General features: G+C 43.8%; 1 protein-coding gene across 1 annotated transcript; it reads right to left on the bottom strand.

The window, feature by feature from the left end:
* Positions 1 to 1,135: 1,135 nt before the first annotated feature.
* LOC125360169 (olfactory receptor 6Y1-like) lies at positions 1,136 to 18,129 on the bottom strand. The gene is made up of 3 exons (XM_048358203.1): positions 18,080 to 18,129; positions 17,511 to 17,970; positions 1,136 to 2,119 (listed from the first exon to the last, which is right to left on the bottom strand). The coding sequence occupies exons 1-3, from the start codon at positions 18,127 to 18,129 to the stop codon at positions 1,136 to 1,138; spliced, it is 1,494 nt and encodes a 497-aa protein (XP_048214160.1).
* Between the last annotated feature and the right edge of the window lie 515 nt (positions 18,130 to 18,644).

Below are 18,644 nucleotides of genomic sequence, written 5' to 3'. Positions count from 1 at the left end.
AGACGAGAAGCTGGAAGGGAGGCACTCGCTTTGGGGAGACCTTCTTGCTTCTTCTTCTTTCTGATTTTGCCCTCAACATTTCTCATTCCTTGGTTGGCATTTGTGCAACTCCAGTAGCTTGTCTGTCACTACCCATGTTACATTGCCTCCCCTCTGTGGTCATTATGTCTGTGTCCAAAGTTCTTCTCTTTAGGATTCAATTCCAGTTATGTTGGGCCCTTCCTTAATGACTGCATTTACTTTGGGCTCTGTTGTAAAAATCCTATTCCCAAATAAGACCTCATTATTTGGGGTCGTTATTAATAGCTCATTATTTGAGTTATTATTTGGGATTATAACTCCAGTGTATCTTCTGTTATAGGACACAATGTAACACATAACAGCTATGTAAACACGTTTTGTTGATATGTCCATGTTATTAATTTATTTTCCACTGAGTGGTTAATGTTTGAGGTATATATGAAGTATCTTTTCTTTTGCTTTTGCTGGCCCTGGGAGTTGAACTCAGGGTCTTAGTGTTGTCCCTCATTTCTTCTTGCTCAAGGCTAGAATTCTACTACTTGAGCCATGGTGACATTTCTGGCTTTTCCTGAGTAGTTTATTGGAGCTAAGAGTCTCACAGACTGTCCTGCCTGGGCTGGCTTTGAACTGCAATCCTCAGATCTCAGCCTCCTGAGTAGCTAGGATTACAGGCATGAGACACTGGCACCTGGTTGAAGTATCTTTAATATTCAAGAACATTATATCATTATACAGATTGGAAATATTAGGCTATTGCATATTTTATCCATTATTAGTTTTTTTAAAAAACCTTAACAAATAAGTAATTAAATAATTTTATTTTCTTCCTCATGCTACCCCAATAGAATCAGAGTTTTACAATCCCCTTTCCCAACCACACAGCTGAAAGACAGTTTTATTCTGTATACATTTATCCTGTCCAAAATATATCTTGGTAAATTGTGTGGATTATTTCCCTCGCTCCCCCTATCCATTCTTCTCTCTAATCCTCTGCAGTTGCCATCTTCAGTGTTACAGTGCTGGAGGATGGTGGATAGAGAAAGACAACATAAGGGAGAGAGAGTATATGGAAACCCACCTCCCTAGCCAGGCCTGAAGATATTAGACACAATTTTTAACTACTCAAATCCCCCTCATCTCTGGACCCCCTTCCACTGCAAAGCACAGTCTTTTTGAGGGCAGCCTTTACTTCCCGGTTCCTCAGACAGTAAATAATGGGATTTAAAAGTGGTACAAGGACTGTGTAAAGAAGAGACACCACTTTGTTGGAGTTGTAGGCATACATGAGCTTGGGGCGAGCGTAGGTGAAGAGAGTTGTGGAATAGAAGAGGGTGACCACGGTCAGGTGAGAGGCGCAGGTGGAAAAGGCCTTTTGGCGGCCCTGAGCAGAAGGGATCTTGAGGATGGTGGTGAGAATGGTGACATAAGATGTCACCACTACACAGAGCGGGACAGCAATGACCATGAGGGCCAGGAAGAAGTCCACCAGCTCAGCCTGAGAGGAGTCCTCGCAGGAGACATTGAGGAGTGGAGAGATATCACAGAAGTAGTGGTTGATAGGAGGGGTGCCACAGTAGTGGAGTCGGGCAATGAAAACCATCTTAATCATGGCAGTCACTAGTCCACAGAGCCAGCACCCCCCAGCCAGGGCACCACAGAGCTGGTTGGTCATAATGACCGGGTACCGTAGGGGATTACAGATGGCCACATAGCGGTCGAAAGCCATGACTGCAAGGAGGATGTACTCGGTGCAGACAAAAGTCACAAAAAAGTAGAGCTGAGTCATGCAGCCACAGAAGGAGATGCTCTTGTCCTGGCTGAGGAAGTCTGCCAGCATCTTGGGGCTGATGACTGTGACATACCACATCTCCAGGAAGGAGAGATGGCTCAGGAAGAAGTACATGGGCTTGTGCAGCTGCCCATCGCTGCGGATGGCCAGGATAATGAGAAGGTTCTCCAGCAGTGTCAGCAGGTAGGTCACCAGGAACACAGAGAAGAGGAGGAGCTGGAAGGCTGGTCTTGTTGGAAATCCCAGCAGAATGAAATGTGTGGTTGCGGTTTGATTCTCCACTTCCAGAGCTTTGGGGATCACAGCTGGCTGTGGGCACAGACAGAGTGAATTCCTTCCATGTTCCCAGTACAGAGTTAAGGTTGAATATATTGAAAACCTGCCACCCACAATTCATCGTCAGAGGTGCCTTGATGCCTTTATATCTTTGTTTTCTCCCCTCCTCTCCAATCATGAGAATCAAGACATTAGAGTCAAGATTAACTTCAGAGAAATGGTATCTTTATTAAAAGATTAGTTCAATAAAAGTAACTTGTTCAAAGTCACACAGTAGAGAAAGTAAGATCTCTTGAATCCCCAGTTTGGTGTTGATTCCCCAGTTTTCTACTGAGCTAATTTACTACTGTGGGATGTAAGATCACTCCCTCTCTCCCTCCTCTTCATTGCTGACAAGACACCCCCTTGAACTAGATGCAAAAGGGAGACAGGAGACCCAACTCTCATCCTCTAGGTATAACTTTTGTGAGACTGGAGTGGCTGTGAGGGCCCACCCATTCATAACATAGAGAGAATCCATTTATTTGTTATCTAAAAGAGTTATAAAGGTTGAGTGAAACAATAGTTGGACAAACCCACAAGATTAACAACAAAATGAGTATGTTACACATATTCAGCAGCTTCTCAGAGAATGAAACAGACTGAAAAATTAGAAGAATAGCATTGCCTTTGGCTCAATCCATTGTATGGATTACTTCATGAAAAGCTTTAAAAACTCTTGGATAAATACTCAAGAGGGGTACAGTAAAGCCACATGTACAACCATGTTCATTGCAGCACTATTCCCCAGGGCCAAGATATGGAATTATCCCAGATACCCCTCAATGGATGGATGGATCAAAAGAAATGTGGTACATATACACAACTGAATTTTACTCATCCATTAGAAAGATTATTACATCATTTGCAAAAAATAGAGGGATCTAGAAAAAAGTATGCTAGATGAAATCAGGCTCAGAGAGACAAAGGACACATGTTCTCTCTCTCTTATATGGCAGCTAGAACTAATTTGTAAATGCACAAATAAACACATACAGGGTTGTATGCAAGTGCACACAAATGTATTAACAAAAGTAAGGTTTTTTGCTGGGGAAAAGCAAACACCCCAGTCCAATAAAACAGATACCAGGAAATCAGAACTGAAAAGGTATGTGAGGGGGAGGTTAAGAGTGTGGGTAGATGAATGAAGAGAGGAGTAGGGGGAGAATACAATAATAATATTCAGTGGATAGGTTGGAAGGAATGAGGAAGAATGATGGAAGCAGTGACATTGATCAACATACATACATACATATATACGTATATATGTACATATATATATACTTACAAACTGATTTGTTGAATGTTAACTATGTTGTGTAACAAAAGATAATAAAAACAAAAGGCTATAAAAAGTACATTTATTACGTATGAAACTGTAACCAATCTGTACATCACTTGGACAATAAATAAATTTTTAAAAACTTGCTTCTCTCTGGTGAAGTGAGCACATTACATCACTGTTCGCAATACTAGTTACTTTGTTTCTAAGGTAGAGATAGATGAATGGCATTCACATACTGTAAACACCAAATGGGCTTTAGAATTGAAATTAAGCTCCTCTAGGTATTTGCGACCTTTCACAGTTTCTCTCCTTATCCCTCACTTTGTACCTCCTTTCTCAAAAGATGACATACTCTCCCTTCCACGGTGCCCAGGGACAGCCAGAGCCCCAAACAACAGAATAAAAAAATGATTCAAAAACTTGTTATTATTAAGGAGAAAAGAACAAGTGGTTGTCAGACTCTTCCAAGAGTGTCAGATTAAAGAGCTCATAATTCATATGAGAGTAATACCAGAAAAAGGGAAAAATCCTTCCTGTGACTTTTGCATTTGTGCCCAATAATTCAGCAGAATGTGTGGCTTCTTTGAAGGGTTTGCTGAGAGCCATTCCAGAATCACCCAGTCATTAAACTACCAGTCCTTCTCTACGTCTTACTGCATGAGTTCTCCTCTGTTCTTTCCCAGAGCCAAAGCAATTCTCACATTCCATTTCTCAACAGTCTGACTACTGTGGCAAGAATATGTAACCCTCAGGGGGTCAGGGGAGGGCTACTTACTTTTGTTTTGTTGTTGTTGTTGTTTTTAAAGAAAATGGTGAAAGAATGAAAAAACTGCAAAAAACTGCTCTTTCCTTTCCCACTTGGATCTCAGCCTTAGAATTCTAGAGAAAGCTACCCCAATTACTTCCTCACGATCTCTGTTTAGAGGAAAACAGACATAGATAAACAAACAAGGGGAAAATTACAACATAGCAAATTTAACAATTGTTTTCTGTTGAAATATCATTACACACACACACACACACACACACACACACACACACACACACACACACATCCCTTGACCTTAATCACCACAGTCTAATATTCATTACTGGAAAAGTAGGGTGGTAGAGAATCCAACCAGAGCAAGGTTTATCAATTTTCCTTAGTTTTCTTTTTATTCTCTTTCATTTTAATTTATTTGAGTTCCAACCAACCTAGAGTCTTTTTTTTTGGTTGTTTTGTTTTTTGGTGCCAGTACTGAGGCATAAACTCAGAGCCGGGGCACTGTCTTTAAATGTTCTCACTCAAAGCTGGAGCTCTACCACTTCAGCCACAGCTCCACTTCTTCCAGCCTTTTGGCAGTTAATTGGAGATAAGAATATCATGGACTTTTCTGCCTGAGCTGGCTTTGAACCATGATCCTCAAATCTCAGCCTCTGTAGTAGCAAGGACCACAAGTGTGTGTCATAGGCACCCAGCTTCAGAATCTGTTTTTGTATATATCAGCCCAGTCTCCATTCTGGTTCTCTTTGCACTGTATCTTTTACAAACAAATTAATACATCTTTCTTTTCTGAGGAGAGACATGGTACTAATATTTCAGAGGCACTTTTTTTGGTCCACAGTAATAGGATACAATCTCCAGGTCTGTATTCCTGGGCTCAGTGCCTGAATGTCTTTTCACAGTCTAGAAAACTAGAGGCGTGTGACCCTTGGAGCTGGTCCCTCAAAGAACTGTAGCATGAAACTACAGCTGTAAGAATGACTCTAGGAAATAGTACAATATTGTCTTCAGCACCCAAGCAATAGATATAATCATTTTCCAAGTATGTACTTCAAAATTGTGATTGGTTAAAAAAAGTATCTTGTTTAACTTCAGAGTAAGAATGACTAAATAAAATGGGAATATTTTCACTGGAACTATGCAATCATTGATGCTTTCTCTCATCTAACAGATTAACATAAAACTAAAGGGACAGAAAGAAAAAGGATGCATAGAATATTAGACTGAGGGCTGGGAATATGGCCTAGTGGCAAGAGTGCCTCCTACACATGAAGCTCTTGGTTCTATTCCCCAGCACCACATATATGGAAAACGGCCAGAAGGGGCGCTGTGGCTCAGGTGGCAGAGTGCTAGCCTTGAGCGGGAAGAAGCCAGGGACAGTGCTCAGGCCCTGAGTCCAAGGCCCAGGACTGGCCTAAAAAAAAAAAAAAAAAATATTAGACTGCGTCATCTTACCCAGTGTTTTCATCATTGGAACAAGGAACTTAGTTTTGAGACTTTTAGTAGTCAAGTAAAACAGATGAACAAGTGAAGCAGATCACATTTATTTCTCAGTTATCTGCGGAAGTACATGCCTATCATGTTATTTATATGTGTATAATTGCTGTTTTGATAAATGGAAGCATGCATTTATAAGCAGGTTGAGACTTTATCAAGAGTCACATGTTGCATGAATATAGTAAGTTAGGGGATTGTAAATTTGTAATCTTCAGGGCTGGATTGCCTGAGTCACATCCTAGGAACTCTCAGGACTGTATGGACAGCCCACCGGGCAGGTGTGTGAGGAAGAGAAAGAGCCTTGGGCAGGCAACAGCCCTCCCTCCGGTGAACATGCTGCAGGACCTGGGCTTTGTGGAATGCATGCCTAGCCACACCTTCCATGACGAACACCAAGAGAGCACTCACACCTGTGCCTCATTCATTATTCCAGCTGAGTTCCACAGCCAGCAACTCAGATAAGACAAATATCATGGAGCCTGAGGGACCCAGGGATATTTAAGATTTATCTGAAGGCCATGCTGTCAGTTGCAGAACAGAATTAAAACAGAGTACTGTAATCAAACCCACTGCTCTTCGTGTAGGAGGCAAAAGAGGATGATCTATGAATGAAATATAATTTAAACAATTCTGAGCTTTAAATGGTACCTTAGAAAACAGTTTCAGTAGTACTCTGAAAGAAAGTTAAAACTTTAAGAGGTGAAATATTAAAGTACCAAAAATGAGAGTCAAGAAACTGAGAAAGATTCCAGGACAATAGTATTATTCTATGCATGAAAATGGAAGGTGAAAACAATTAAAAACCATCTTAAAAAATGTGTGGAGGGTGGGTATATAGGAGGAATATAGTGGATGGATATGGTCAAAGTGCATTGTTTGCATGTGTGGAAATTTAATAGTAAAATCACTTTATGTACTAAGTAAAATAAAGCAAAATGTAACTTAAAATAGTATTATAAAATCAATGGTATCTTAGTTCAAGCTTCTATAGCTAACTAGAATGATGAAGTGATTTCCCCCAGGTTAAGTATCTGTATACTGACAGAGTAGTCATTTTTTAATGGTTACATTTTAGTTTCTAGCAAGTTTTATTCTCCACTTATCCCCGGAAGTCAATTTAATTCCTTCTATATACCAATCCATGTTAGCTTAAGAAAGACAAATCCCCCAGTCACTGGTGGCTCTTGCTTGTAATCCTACATACTCAGGAGGCTGAGATCTGAGGATTGTGGTTCAAACCCAGCCCAGGCAGGAATGTCCATGAGGCTTATTACCTCCAAGTTAATATCTGGAAGTGGATCTGTGGTTCAAGTGGTAGAATTCTAGCCTTGTGCAAGAAAGCTCAGTAATAGCAACCTGAGTTTAGTCCTCAGGATCATTCCCCCCAGCCCAAAAAGGTAAATTACCTTAATTTATAGCTTTATTTAAACAGAATTACTAATATGATCCTTACATTATAGTTTTTCTTTAAAAGTATGTGTTTCACAATTGGTAATTCATTGTATAATTACAAACACAGACACATATACATACCATGCACACTCACCAATATACACATTGCTGAAAAACAGGAGAGGGCCATATGCTGGTGGCTCACATTGAATCCTACTTACTCAAGAACCTGAGATATGGAGGATTGTGGCTTGAAGCCAGCCCAAGTTAAGAAGTCTGTGTGACTCAGTCTCCAAAACAGCCACCAAAAAGCTTGACTGGAGGTGTGGGTCAAATAACAAAGCCCTAGCTATGAGCAAAAAAGCCGAAAGGCACACACACACACACACACACACACACACACACACACACACACACACACACGAATATCTTGGAGTTGCAGGAAACCTGACAGGTCATAAGGCTTAACTCTACAGTTTGTCAGTCTGCAACACATAGACGGACTCTTTGGGGACAGAAAACTAAGAATCTGTAAATAAAAATCTACTTGCAAAAATAAACTTCCTATTAGGAGGTTTCCTCTTGGGAAATTCAGTGCTTTCATGTCTTTGAGTTCATGTCTCATTTTCAAATATTGTATGAGGTTAAGTCCCATTGAGTTCTCAGAGGATCCTAGCTTGCAGTGTTTGAAATCAGTGATGGCAGTCAACTCTTCCTCCAGTTTCCCCATTACCTCCATCCTCATCATGTAATTCCTTTGAAGCCTTTCAGTTTGATATGCTATATGAATGGGGGAATTCTTATGTGATCTAAGTTTAACCGGGACATTTAATGAGGAGATCAGAAAGATCAGAATGATATGATAAACACGTGTGGGATAGAAAGCTTGATTATTTTTTTGAAAACACAGAAAAGGAATAGCATCATGCCCTTGAGCCTTCCAAGGAAGAAGAGCAGAGGCTTTCTCTCTGATTTCCCAGGAGGGTGGAGATGGCCTTCCTCACAGCTCATTAGTGAAGAGGCAAGGACAATGATGGGTCGGTGGAAGGATCAGCTTTTTTTTTTTATTTGTAGGGAAAAGTAGGCAGAGAAGAAACTTTATACAGTGCAAGTGCTCCTGAAAATGGAGGTGTTTACAAAATTGTCAGCTCAGGTGTGTGGAACATGGTCTAGGCAATCTTTGGTCTCCAATGAGAGTCACAGGTCATGAGAAATGTGAGAAACAGAATAATGATTTGATCTCAATCTAGCCTTTTAGATTTCAGTCTTCTGCAGGAAAGTGAGCAAAATGTACTGGTTTGACAGAGGTGGCTATGTCCATCCGGGATCCTCATTGGCTAGGCGTTTTTAGAGGGGAGAAATCCATTCTTACTCCTTCAATTCAGTTTTAAAGGTAAACTAGGTCAAATTCATCCTTCTCTTAGGGACAGGCCTGTGTCTACAATGACCCCTAAGCTGGTGTCCGGATAGAATAAGTAGCTGCATGCAGTAAACTTCCTCTACACCTCAATTTCTGCTGTTAGCTGGATTTACAAACTGTTGAGCAAAAGAATACTCTATATTCAGTTCCCCTGATTATATCATTCATAATTTCTTAAACCATGGCTCATGTTTGAAATATTTTTCTTTCCATCAAAGGGAAAGTGACATAGTTTTCTTTTGAGCATGATTATGTTTTGCAATTTTTCTCAGAGTTTCTAGTTGAGGATAAATGGGATCATATAGTGCACTTAAAAATAATCAATGCAGTGGGAAAACAGAAGGTCATAACTTCTCTCTGTTTGGTATTAAAAATACTTGTGAAACTGCCCTTTATCTTCTTAGGGGTTATAAGTTATCAAAACCTCTACAACCAACAACCTGTTTGCCAGCTATAGTCCATATTTGACAAACACAGCACACATTCTCACGCACCCATACTCTGTAGCATTTCTTCCAGATAATGGTCAGTTTTCTGTTGTGCATTACATTTGTCTTCGCTTCCATGTTCTCACTTTTTGTGGCCTTGTATTCCACACTTTGCAAGGTGGAGAAGCATGGGTTTATTTATCTAGAGTATGCTCTCATGGTAGAAAGGTAACATAAGAATCCATGCTATACAGTACCTCTGAATCTCTCATACTTTCATATGGCTTAATATACCTAGGTGCGAAAAAAAGTTCTGTTGAATTAAAATTATTTTTTTCTAGGAGCTTAGTTCCCTTTCTGCAGATGCACTTTGTTGTACTATTTCCTACCCGAGGCCAAACAAAGCCAAAGTATTTTCAAAAATCTATGAACTGCAAATCCTGACGAATAATGCAAGTAAAATGATTTTTAATTATCCTCTGTTTTCCTTCAAAATGGCAATTTAAAGCAGGATGAATTATCCTTTTGTAAATATCTGAAGGTCTTTTTTCCCCCCTAACTCACCATTTTTCTTAGAGGTACAACTCCTTTCCTAGCCTTGTCGTGGAAAGCCAGCTTACACTGAAGAGAAGAAATGATAAAGATGGAGATGACAATGACCCTCAGCCTACAGAGATTCTGGACAGGTCTGGTGTGTGCCTCTGCTAAGCTTGAAGAAGGCACCAAACAGAGGTATTTATGCTTCTTCTGTCTGCCTCCGAGCTACTGGAGGAGCACAAACCCACTCCCTCCCATCCACAGGGGACCGCTGAAGATATATAGCCTTCCACTTTTCTAGGACTTGAAGGCATCCTGGGAGGATAGGGGAAAAGTGAGTGAGCTAAGTGGGACCTTGAGGAGCAAAAGGCACCTTAGTTGTACTATTGGCATATGGTTCTGACTTCCTAAACAGACCCAGTAAAGAGAGGCTTAACACTCTATAGACTATAACATAAAGAAGGAATTGCAATACATAAAGTTAAATATCATGTCATGCAGAAGAGTCTGTTTTTTTTCGAGTTGGAAAAACATGAGTTAAATAGCAGCTTTTTATCCAAAACTGTGATGAAAATACCACTCCCACTAACTTTTCTAAGTATTACACTTTTGATCTTTACAGGAATATAGTAACACCAAGCCTAAAGTCAGGGAGCTAGAGTTCCTAGCTTTGAATCCTGGCTCAGTCATCTTCTACTTAGATGATCTTGGGCAGTATTTGTATTAATTGGAGAAATGGAATCTCTTGAGCTATTGTAATGATGGTATGAGTTATGGTGTGCCAAGGTGTGTATGTGAAGGTATTTAGAAGAGCACTTGCTCTATGAGTGAAAACTTGTATTTGTGATTACTTGTAGCTTGCCTAGTAAAAAGAGAAGGTATTCAGAAAAGTTTAATTTCTAGTTTCCTGGGAAATACACTTGCTGATACACATAAGAATTCTTGGTATTTCGAAAATTCTTGACATAGTTTAACAAAAGAATGGAACTATTTCAGACTAAGCAGCTTGTACTAACTGGCATCTCCAAGTGTGTTTTGTTATCATTCCAATCTTCATGTTAACTAGAGGTGGTATGTGTGCTATGGGACTTCTTCTATATTTTCCTATATTAGTGCACATAAAATTGTGTCATCATGGCTCTCTTCCTGACTTTTTTACACGTGTGCTTTTGCTCCTATTTATCCTATTACTCTTCTTGCTCTCCTCTCCCCACTCCTCTCCCCTTCTCTTCTATTATACCCCTGGTTGTCTCTCTTTTACTTCTGTGCCCTTTTTAATCTTCCTGAGATTCTACTTATATGATAGGCCATGTGATACTCTTTTTGGAGTGACTGATTTATTTCATTGAACACAACAATCCCTTGTTGCACCCATTGTCCTATAAAGGGCACAATTTCATTCTGTATGATTGAGTCAAACTTCACTGTGTACATATAGATTGAGCCTATATTTTCTTTATCTATTCATCCATTGAGGGGACCCAAATTTTAGTTACTATGAACAGTGCTGTCATAAACATGGGTATGTAGATATCTCTGTAGTAAGCTGACTTTGGTTCTTTTGGGTATGTATAGAAGTGGTAGAGGTGGAGTTATATGCAAGTTCTATTTAAATTTTTTTGAGGAACTTCTATACTAATTTCCATAGTAGCTGGTCTAATGTATATTCCCATAAGGAGAGAACAAGAATTCCCCTTTCCTACATCCTTCTCAAACTGTTGTTTTCTTGATGGTAGCCATGGAGACTGGCATGGGATGGAATCTCAATGTACTTTTTTTTTTTTTTTTTGCCAGTCCTGAGACTTGAATTTAGGACCTTTCCCTCAAGGTTAGCAACTTGAGCCATTGCTCCACTTTTGTCTTTTTTTTTTTTTTTGTAGTTAATTGGAAATAAGAGTCTCAGGGACTGTCTGGGCTGGCTTAAAATTATGATCCTCAGATCTCAGCCACTGGCATAGCTAGGATTATAGGCATGAGCTACATAGCAAAGAGAGTAATCTTTAAGTGAAAAAGTAAAAGCTACTATGATAACTCATTTTTCTTTTGTTCTAGTATTTCATAATTCCTTCTGAATATTGTATGTTATTTTCTTTCTTAAGTCGTAAGAATGTTCAGTCAAGTAACCATGCCTGGGCTCTTTATTGAAGTGTCTTCTGAATAAAAATCACATAATTATGATTTCTTTTCTTAGGGGAAGAATGCTTCAGATAAAGTCTCATTATATATTCCAGGCTAGTCTCCAAGTCAGGATCATACAACTTCTGCCTCCAGAATGTTGGAGGCATTCATCATCATGGTTGCCATTTTTTTCTTTTAAATATAAGAAGACTCTTAGTTATGATGCCCAATACCACTATGTTAAAAGATATTTCTTTTATTTTTTAAAAGCATAATTAATTTGATTAGATGCTAGTGTTTCCCATGTTAATTCTTGCCGGGCTTGGGTCGCCTCCCCTGGCACTGGGGTGTCAGGCTCTACTCTAATCTAATCACTCCCTTTCTCACCCTCTCCCCTGGTCACCTGACCCGCAGGTAAGGCCAGAGTGGAGTGGGGGGCTCAGGAAAGACCTCAGGTGCACGCGGCCGTACGAGATCCCTTGTCCTCCTTCCTTACCCACGAAGGAAGCCAGTCAGAAGCGCAGACGGATCTCGGAGACGCTTCAAGAGCAAATCTGATTTAATAAGGGAGTGGCTAACAGTTGATATAGTAGGGGTGACAAGAAAAGGGGTGATAGACCAGGAGCTGGTGATAGGCTGGCGAGCTTGTCATAAGACCCCCTCATGAGCTAACGTCACCTGCATAGCACCACCCCATGGGCAAAGCCTGCGAGAATGGGGAGCATATGGGCTGGCGAGAAAGTTGGGGGGCTGGTCGCAAAGCCAGTTCTTCTGGTTCCTGACCCAGAGAACTGTGGCCTGCTTCCACATTCCCCCAGGGCTGGGGGAAGGGCGGCGTCTCGGGAGCGCTCTCCTCTGCCCTTCTCCCTCAAGGCCAAAGCTGAACCCCTTTTACTTTTATTTTTTATTTTTTCTTTGAACAGCAGGAGGCACCCTACTCGAGGGCGCGCCATGTCTTAGGTTGTCCCTGCCATGCGGAGTCATACCCGTCCTGGGCTAACGCCCTTGCACTTCAGGCTGACCTTCCTGCTGGGCTGGCCAGCCCGATGAAAGGACTCGGGGAGAGCGGGATTGGCACTTGAAAGAAAGCCCTGATAATTTTTCTCTCATGTCAGTGGACCTCAGTGAGCAGCAGGTCCTAATGGTCGTGACGAGCCTCATGGGGTTCCTTGATGGCTAAAAGGCCAAAGGCCACTTGTTATCTAGACAGCTCTGGCCCATCACTTACAATATAAGAGACCCATGTGTCTAGCACAGGGCAATGTAAACATAATGTAAATGGGAGCATAAAGCAGAGATGAGCATAAGCAATTGTAATACAAGGCAAATGTAAACATGAGCAACTGTAACACATGAGCAATTACAACACAGGCACAATGCAATGAAGGGTCTCTTATCTGGCTTAGTCCATAGAAAATAGAGGAATCCTGGTCCATTCTGGTGTCACTCAAGGTAGTGCAGATGGCTCTCCCTTTCCTCTATGGTGAGGTAGAGGTAGGTTCAGGCCCTGGAGATTTGGCAGCCAGGGTGCTGGTAACTTAATGGTTGAGGTTAGTAAACAATTTATAGTAAACATTGCAGCAAGGTGCCAGTCCCTTGCTTATTGTAAACATTTAGCATAAAACATTAAGGTGTCCAAATCCTTTAGCTCCTATTTCCCTCCAATGGGGGACCCCAAGGTAAGTAGCAAAGGGGGGAGCGAAGGGAGGAACAACAGTGTGCAAAATTTCCCTTTGGTTCTTGTGCAACGCTGTGGGCCACACTGCCACAGCAAACATTACTCCAAAGGGCTCCAGGCAAGGTCCAGGGAAGAAACAGGGCCAACACTGGGTCCATCGCTGGTACAGGCAGGCTTTCCCGTTTCTCCATAGAAAAATCCACCACGGTCTTTGCTTTCCTGAGAGGAAACAAGGAGAGAAATCCCTCAAGGGCAAGTGCCCTTGGGTGGTCATTCTGATGAACAATATTTTAAGTCTCTAGCTGGTATCCAGATTGGATTCAGTTCCCCAGTTGGGAAAATGCATGTGAAGCCCCTTCCCGCACAGATAAGTGGGTCTGTGCCTCGCCATGCCCCTGTGAAGGGGTCCTTCCAATGGACTTCCACCTTTAAGTAGGGTGTTTGGCTTGACCAGTGTCTCTGGAAAGCCGACAGACGTTGATCCTTAGAGAAATTTAAAATATTCAATGTAAACATTGCTGTCCTCAGCTGGTCATGGGGGCTTCCCCCCCCTTTTTGTTTTAATAATTGATCCTTTAGGGTCTTATTATGCCTTGCAATTATGGCCTGACCCTTTGGGTTGTATGGTATTCCAGTGGTATGTTTAATATTCCACATTTGGAAAAAGGCCTGTATAGGCTTACTGGTGAAGCAAGGTCCATTATGTGTCTTTACCTGTAAAGGAAGCCCTAGGATAGCAAAACATTGTAAGAAGTGGCTTTCAGCATGCCGGGCTCTTTCCCCCGCATGCACAGAGGCCCAACAGGCATGAGAATGTGTATCAATAGACATAAATATGTATTTTAGCCTTCCAAAAGGAGCTTAGTGGGTTACATCAGTCTGCCAGATAACATTGGGCTTTAGGCCTCTGGGGTTAACCCCAGGAGATTGCAGGGGAGGGACTTGCAGGAAGGGCATACATGATTTGCAAGTCCTTATAATCTTTTTTAAGTCTTTTATTGGAATTGAAGGAAATCTCTGATGTAACCCTCTCCAATTTAAGTGAGTACGTTCATGGAGTCCTTGGACCATTTGAAGGTTTTGAGGTTGTACAATGGCCATAGCTATAATGGTCCCATTACTGACCAGCTGGTCTGCCATACAATTACCTTGTGCCAGGTCCCCAGGCAATCCTTGGTGTCCACGAAGGTGCTGTAAAAATATAGGCTCACCCCGTTCTTTTAACAGAGACCTGACTTGGATCATCAGAGGGGTGATTGGGTTTTCATCTAATTTAATGTATGAGAATACCAGGTTGGGTAGCAAATTAACCACATACAGACTATCAGAAAACAAGTCCATTGGCTGTTTGACATGGGTCAGTGCCAGGGCGTACAGTTCCTTAAACTGCGCAGATCCAGTAACTGCTTCAAAGTAATGGGTGTTTTCTTTCCCACCGATAGGAGGCAAGGCGGAGCGTACCACTATGGCAGCCCCTGCTCTTCCCCCATCTGTAAAAACATTGGCAGCCTTGACAAGAGGCCTGGTAGAGAAAAGTACAGGAGGTGTCCATTGTAGCCTGGAAAATGAGGTCACCCACCTCGAGGTGCCATAGTGGCAATCTACCTTTCCCATAAAGCCCTCCAGGGCACTGGACACACGTGCATTATTCCTTCTGACCCATTCAAAATCTGACAGCCAGTAGGGAATGGTTAGCACATTGGGATCTCTCCCATAATGTCTCAGGGAAGTATCCCTGCCCTTGATTATCAAGTCAGCTAGCTGGTCTAGCTGGGAATAAACCCTGGGAGCTCCTCCCACTGATGCGTGCACCCATTGAAGAGGCTCGCCTGATTGGGTAATAGCAGCTGAGGAGAGTTTGGATCCAGGGAGGATCCAAAGGCAAAGAGGACATTCAGGCTTGTAGCGTGCCAGCTGTGCCATATTTAGGGCCATTTGGATTTTCTGGAAGGCTGTTTGATGTGATGGAGTTATTGTAATAACATCAGTGGGCGCTTTGCCCTTCCAAGAGTCATGGAACAGAAGCAGCTCCTCTGTAGGCAGGTGAAGCCAGGGTCTTAACCAGTTAATCTCACCTAACAATCGCTGCATTTCCACCAGAGTATAAGATGACTGGAAGGATAACTGGGGCTAAAGGGGGAAACAGAGTCTAGTTTAAGTTCTGCCCCCAAGATCTTAAAGGGGTATACTTTCTGAACCTTGTCACTGGTGATATGCAGTCCTCCTCCTTGTAGGAGGGTTTGTACCTTGCTATAGGCAGAGTTCAGCACTTGGACATCTGCTGCTCCAATAATGATGTCATCCATATAAACATATAAAATAATATCTGACTGGCTCCTAAGAGGTTGAAGAACTTGTGACACATAATGTTGGCAGAAGGCAGGACTATTAACTATGCCCTGAGGTAAGACTACCCACTCATACCTCTGGTCTGGCCCCTGATAGTTAACTGAGGGCACAGAGAAAGCAAACTTCTCACAATCCTGGGGGTCAAGGGGAATGGAAAAGAAACAATCCTTGATGTCAATTATAATGAAATTAAGATCCCGAGGAATAGAGGGGATCCATGGCAGCCCCAGTAAAGGAGTGCCAGCGGGGATTATCCGCTCATTAATCTTTTTTAGGTCCTGTACCATCCTCCATTTACCTGAGGCCTTTTGTACAACAAATACAGGGCTGTTCCAAGGGCTCAGCAAAGGTCTAATATGCCCTAGGGACAGTTGTTCTGATATTATTTCCTTTAATATTTCTAGCTTGTTTGAGGGAAGTGGCCACTGTTCCACCCACACCGGGGACCTGGAAGCCATCGAATGGCAGGGACAGTAGGAACAGTGGCCCTTAGAATTGGGGGTGAGGCCCTGTAGAAGAATCAGGAGCTTCCTGCCCCAAGGCCTCAGAGGGAGGCGCTTTTTAGCAGCCACTAGGGCCACCTGACAGGTCCTGGCCTGTAACGACTGCAGCCTTAATCTATCCCAAGATATCCTGTCCTAGCAGGTTATCTGGTGAGTCTGTTATTATTAAAGGATGTACTATTCCTTTGCCACCATTCATATCATCCCAGGGAAGCCAGTCCCTGGTTGTCTCACTCTCAGCTGTGCCTCCCACCCCCGAGGTCTGGGGGCCAGGGATTAGGTACCACCATGGAGGCTTTAGTTCTTTCTTTAATATAGTCCGGTCTGCTCTGGTATCAATTAAGACTTGGAACTTCTTTCCAGCTATAACAATTTCTGTCTTTGGCCTCATTTCTGGGACTACTGGGACTGCCCAGAGGGCCTTGGCCTCAGGCTGTTTATTGGGCCTGTCCCGGGATTGATTACCTCCTTCGGGTGATAGGGCTGGAGGGTGCCCCATTAATCGTTTAAAGGCTTTCCCTTAGCATCAAATCTGGACCTACACTCTCTTCGCCAATGAAATCCCTTTTAGCAGCGGGGGCAAAGTCTTTTTGGGTACCTCCTTAGCCCTCCAGCTTGGGGACTGTCCCCTCAAGGTGCCAGATCTTACAGGGCTAGATCTTACAGGGTTAGAGGGACAGACCCTCTTAGTGTGACCCCAGCCGCTGCATATGTAACAGCGCTCCCTGCCTGCCTCACTGGTGGGGGCAGGGGCAGGCTCCTTAGTAAGCAGAGTGGACAGGGGCTGCGCCTGGCAGGCTCGCACGCTGATGCCCCGACAAGCGTAAATCCAGCTGTCCACAGATCTCTCCTTTACTCCTGCACAAGCCAATCTGCATTCTGATGTCATCCCTTCCCACACCAGGATCCTTAGAAATTGATTTACCTGGGACCCACGGAACTGTCGGTGGAGATTGTCCCTCACTCGGCCAATGAAGGCAGCAAGACTCTCATTGGTTCCTTGGGTAGCTTTTATTGCCGGGGACTCTAGGGACCCCTCTCTCAAGCCATGCCATGCGGCCAGTCCCACAGCCTGTATCTGCTCCCAGTAGGGGGCAGGGAAGGCAGCCCATTGAGGGTGGGTGGATCCAAACAGCATGCCCAAGGTTATGGGGATTGGTGGATCGGTGGCCTGATTTCTCTCCACCTGAGCATAGCACTCATATCTGAAAAGGGAACACCACTCCTCATACATTGTTCTATCAAGCAGTGACTGGGCCAGGCTTCTCCACTCCTGAGCGGTAGAAAACCGGTGGGCTACGCCTTTGAGTAGGCTCTCCCCCCAGCGGGTGTTTGGTCCCCCTCCCTCGAGAACTATTCTCCTGAATTCTCTGAAATCTTGTATCTCCTGGCCATGAGGCTGAGATGGCTACCAGGTTGAGATTTGCTGAGTCGTCTGAGCTCGGTGAATGCCTGCTGTTGCAGCCATTGGGCTGCTGCTGCCCCTCAGCCGGGCTCCTTGAGTCTGCATATGTATGGAGCCAAGCCGGTCCTCCCATGGGGGAGGGGTAGCGAGCTGGCAGCTTTGCACACCTCTCGGCCGCCGCGGAAGCGGCGTCTGGATTGGGGTCCCGGGGATTAAACTTGCGCTCATCCCTGGGCCTCTCGGAGCAGGGTGTCAGGGCCCCCTCCGGACCAAAATTCCCTCTGTCTGCCCTCTCCTGAGTCCAGGGACTCTCCCCTGGGTCTGAGGAAAAGCAAGCCTTGAGGGTCTTAATAGCCTGCAGGGCCACGAGTGGGAGTTCTTCTCCCCATTCCGTCTCCTCTAGCTCCCCCTCTAGCCGGTCCCAAGTTTCCCACGAGAGTGGGTTGGCTCCAGCGAACCACGGGACCCTATTGATCAACTCCTCTCAAATTCTTATAGCACAGGGTTCCGAAATACTCATCCCCGCGTTTTGGAGGGTGAACCCCAGGATTTTAAGGGGCGAATTATTTCGCCTACTTTGAATCTGTCCCATCGTCTTTGATGACCCGGATGGGAGGACCACGCATCCCGGAGTTTCCACTCCAATTTCCCTGAGGGTCTAATGGGAGCCACGGACTTCCTCGAGTGGGTTCTGTGCCCCACGCTGGAACACCAAAATGCTGGGCTCGGGTCGCCTCCCCTGGCACTGGGGTGTCAGGCTCTACTCTAATCTAATCGCTCCCTTTCTCACCCTCTCCCCTGGTCACCCAACCCGCAGGTAAGGCCAGAGTAGAGTGGGGGGCTCAGGAAAGACCTCAGGTGCACGCGGCTGTACGAGATCCCTTGTCCTCCCTCCTTACCCACGAAGGAAGCCAGGCGCAAATGGATCTCGGAGACGCTTCAAGAGCAAATCTGATTTAATAAGGGAGTGGCTAACAGTTGATATAGTAGGGGTGACGAGAAAAGGGGTGATAGACCAGGAGCTGGCGATAGGCTGGCGAGCTTGTCATAAGACCCCCTCATGAGCTAACGTCACCTGCATAGCACCACCCCATGGGCAAAGCCCGCGAGAATGGGGAGCACATGGGCTGGCGAGAAAGTT

The sequence above is a fragment of the Perognathus longimembris genome, chromosome 11 (assembly GCF_023159225.1).
Source record: "Perognathus longimembris pacificus isolate PPM17 chromosome 11, ASM2315922v1, whole genome shotgun sequence".
Taxonomy (NCBI): Eukaryota; Metazoa; Chordata; class Mammalia; order Rodentia; family Heteromyidae; genus Perognathus; species Perognathus longimembris.
This window is presented reverse-complemented; position numbering and strand designations above follow the sequence as displayed.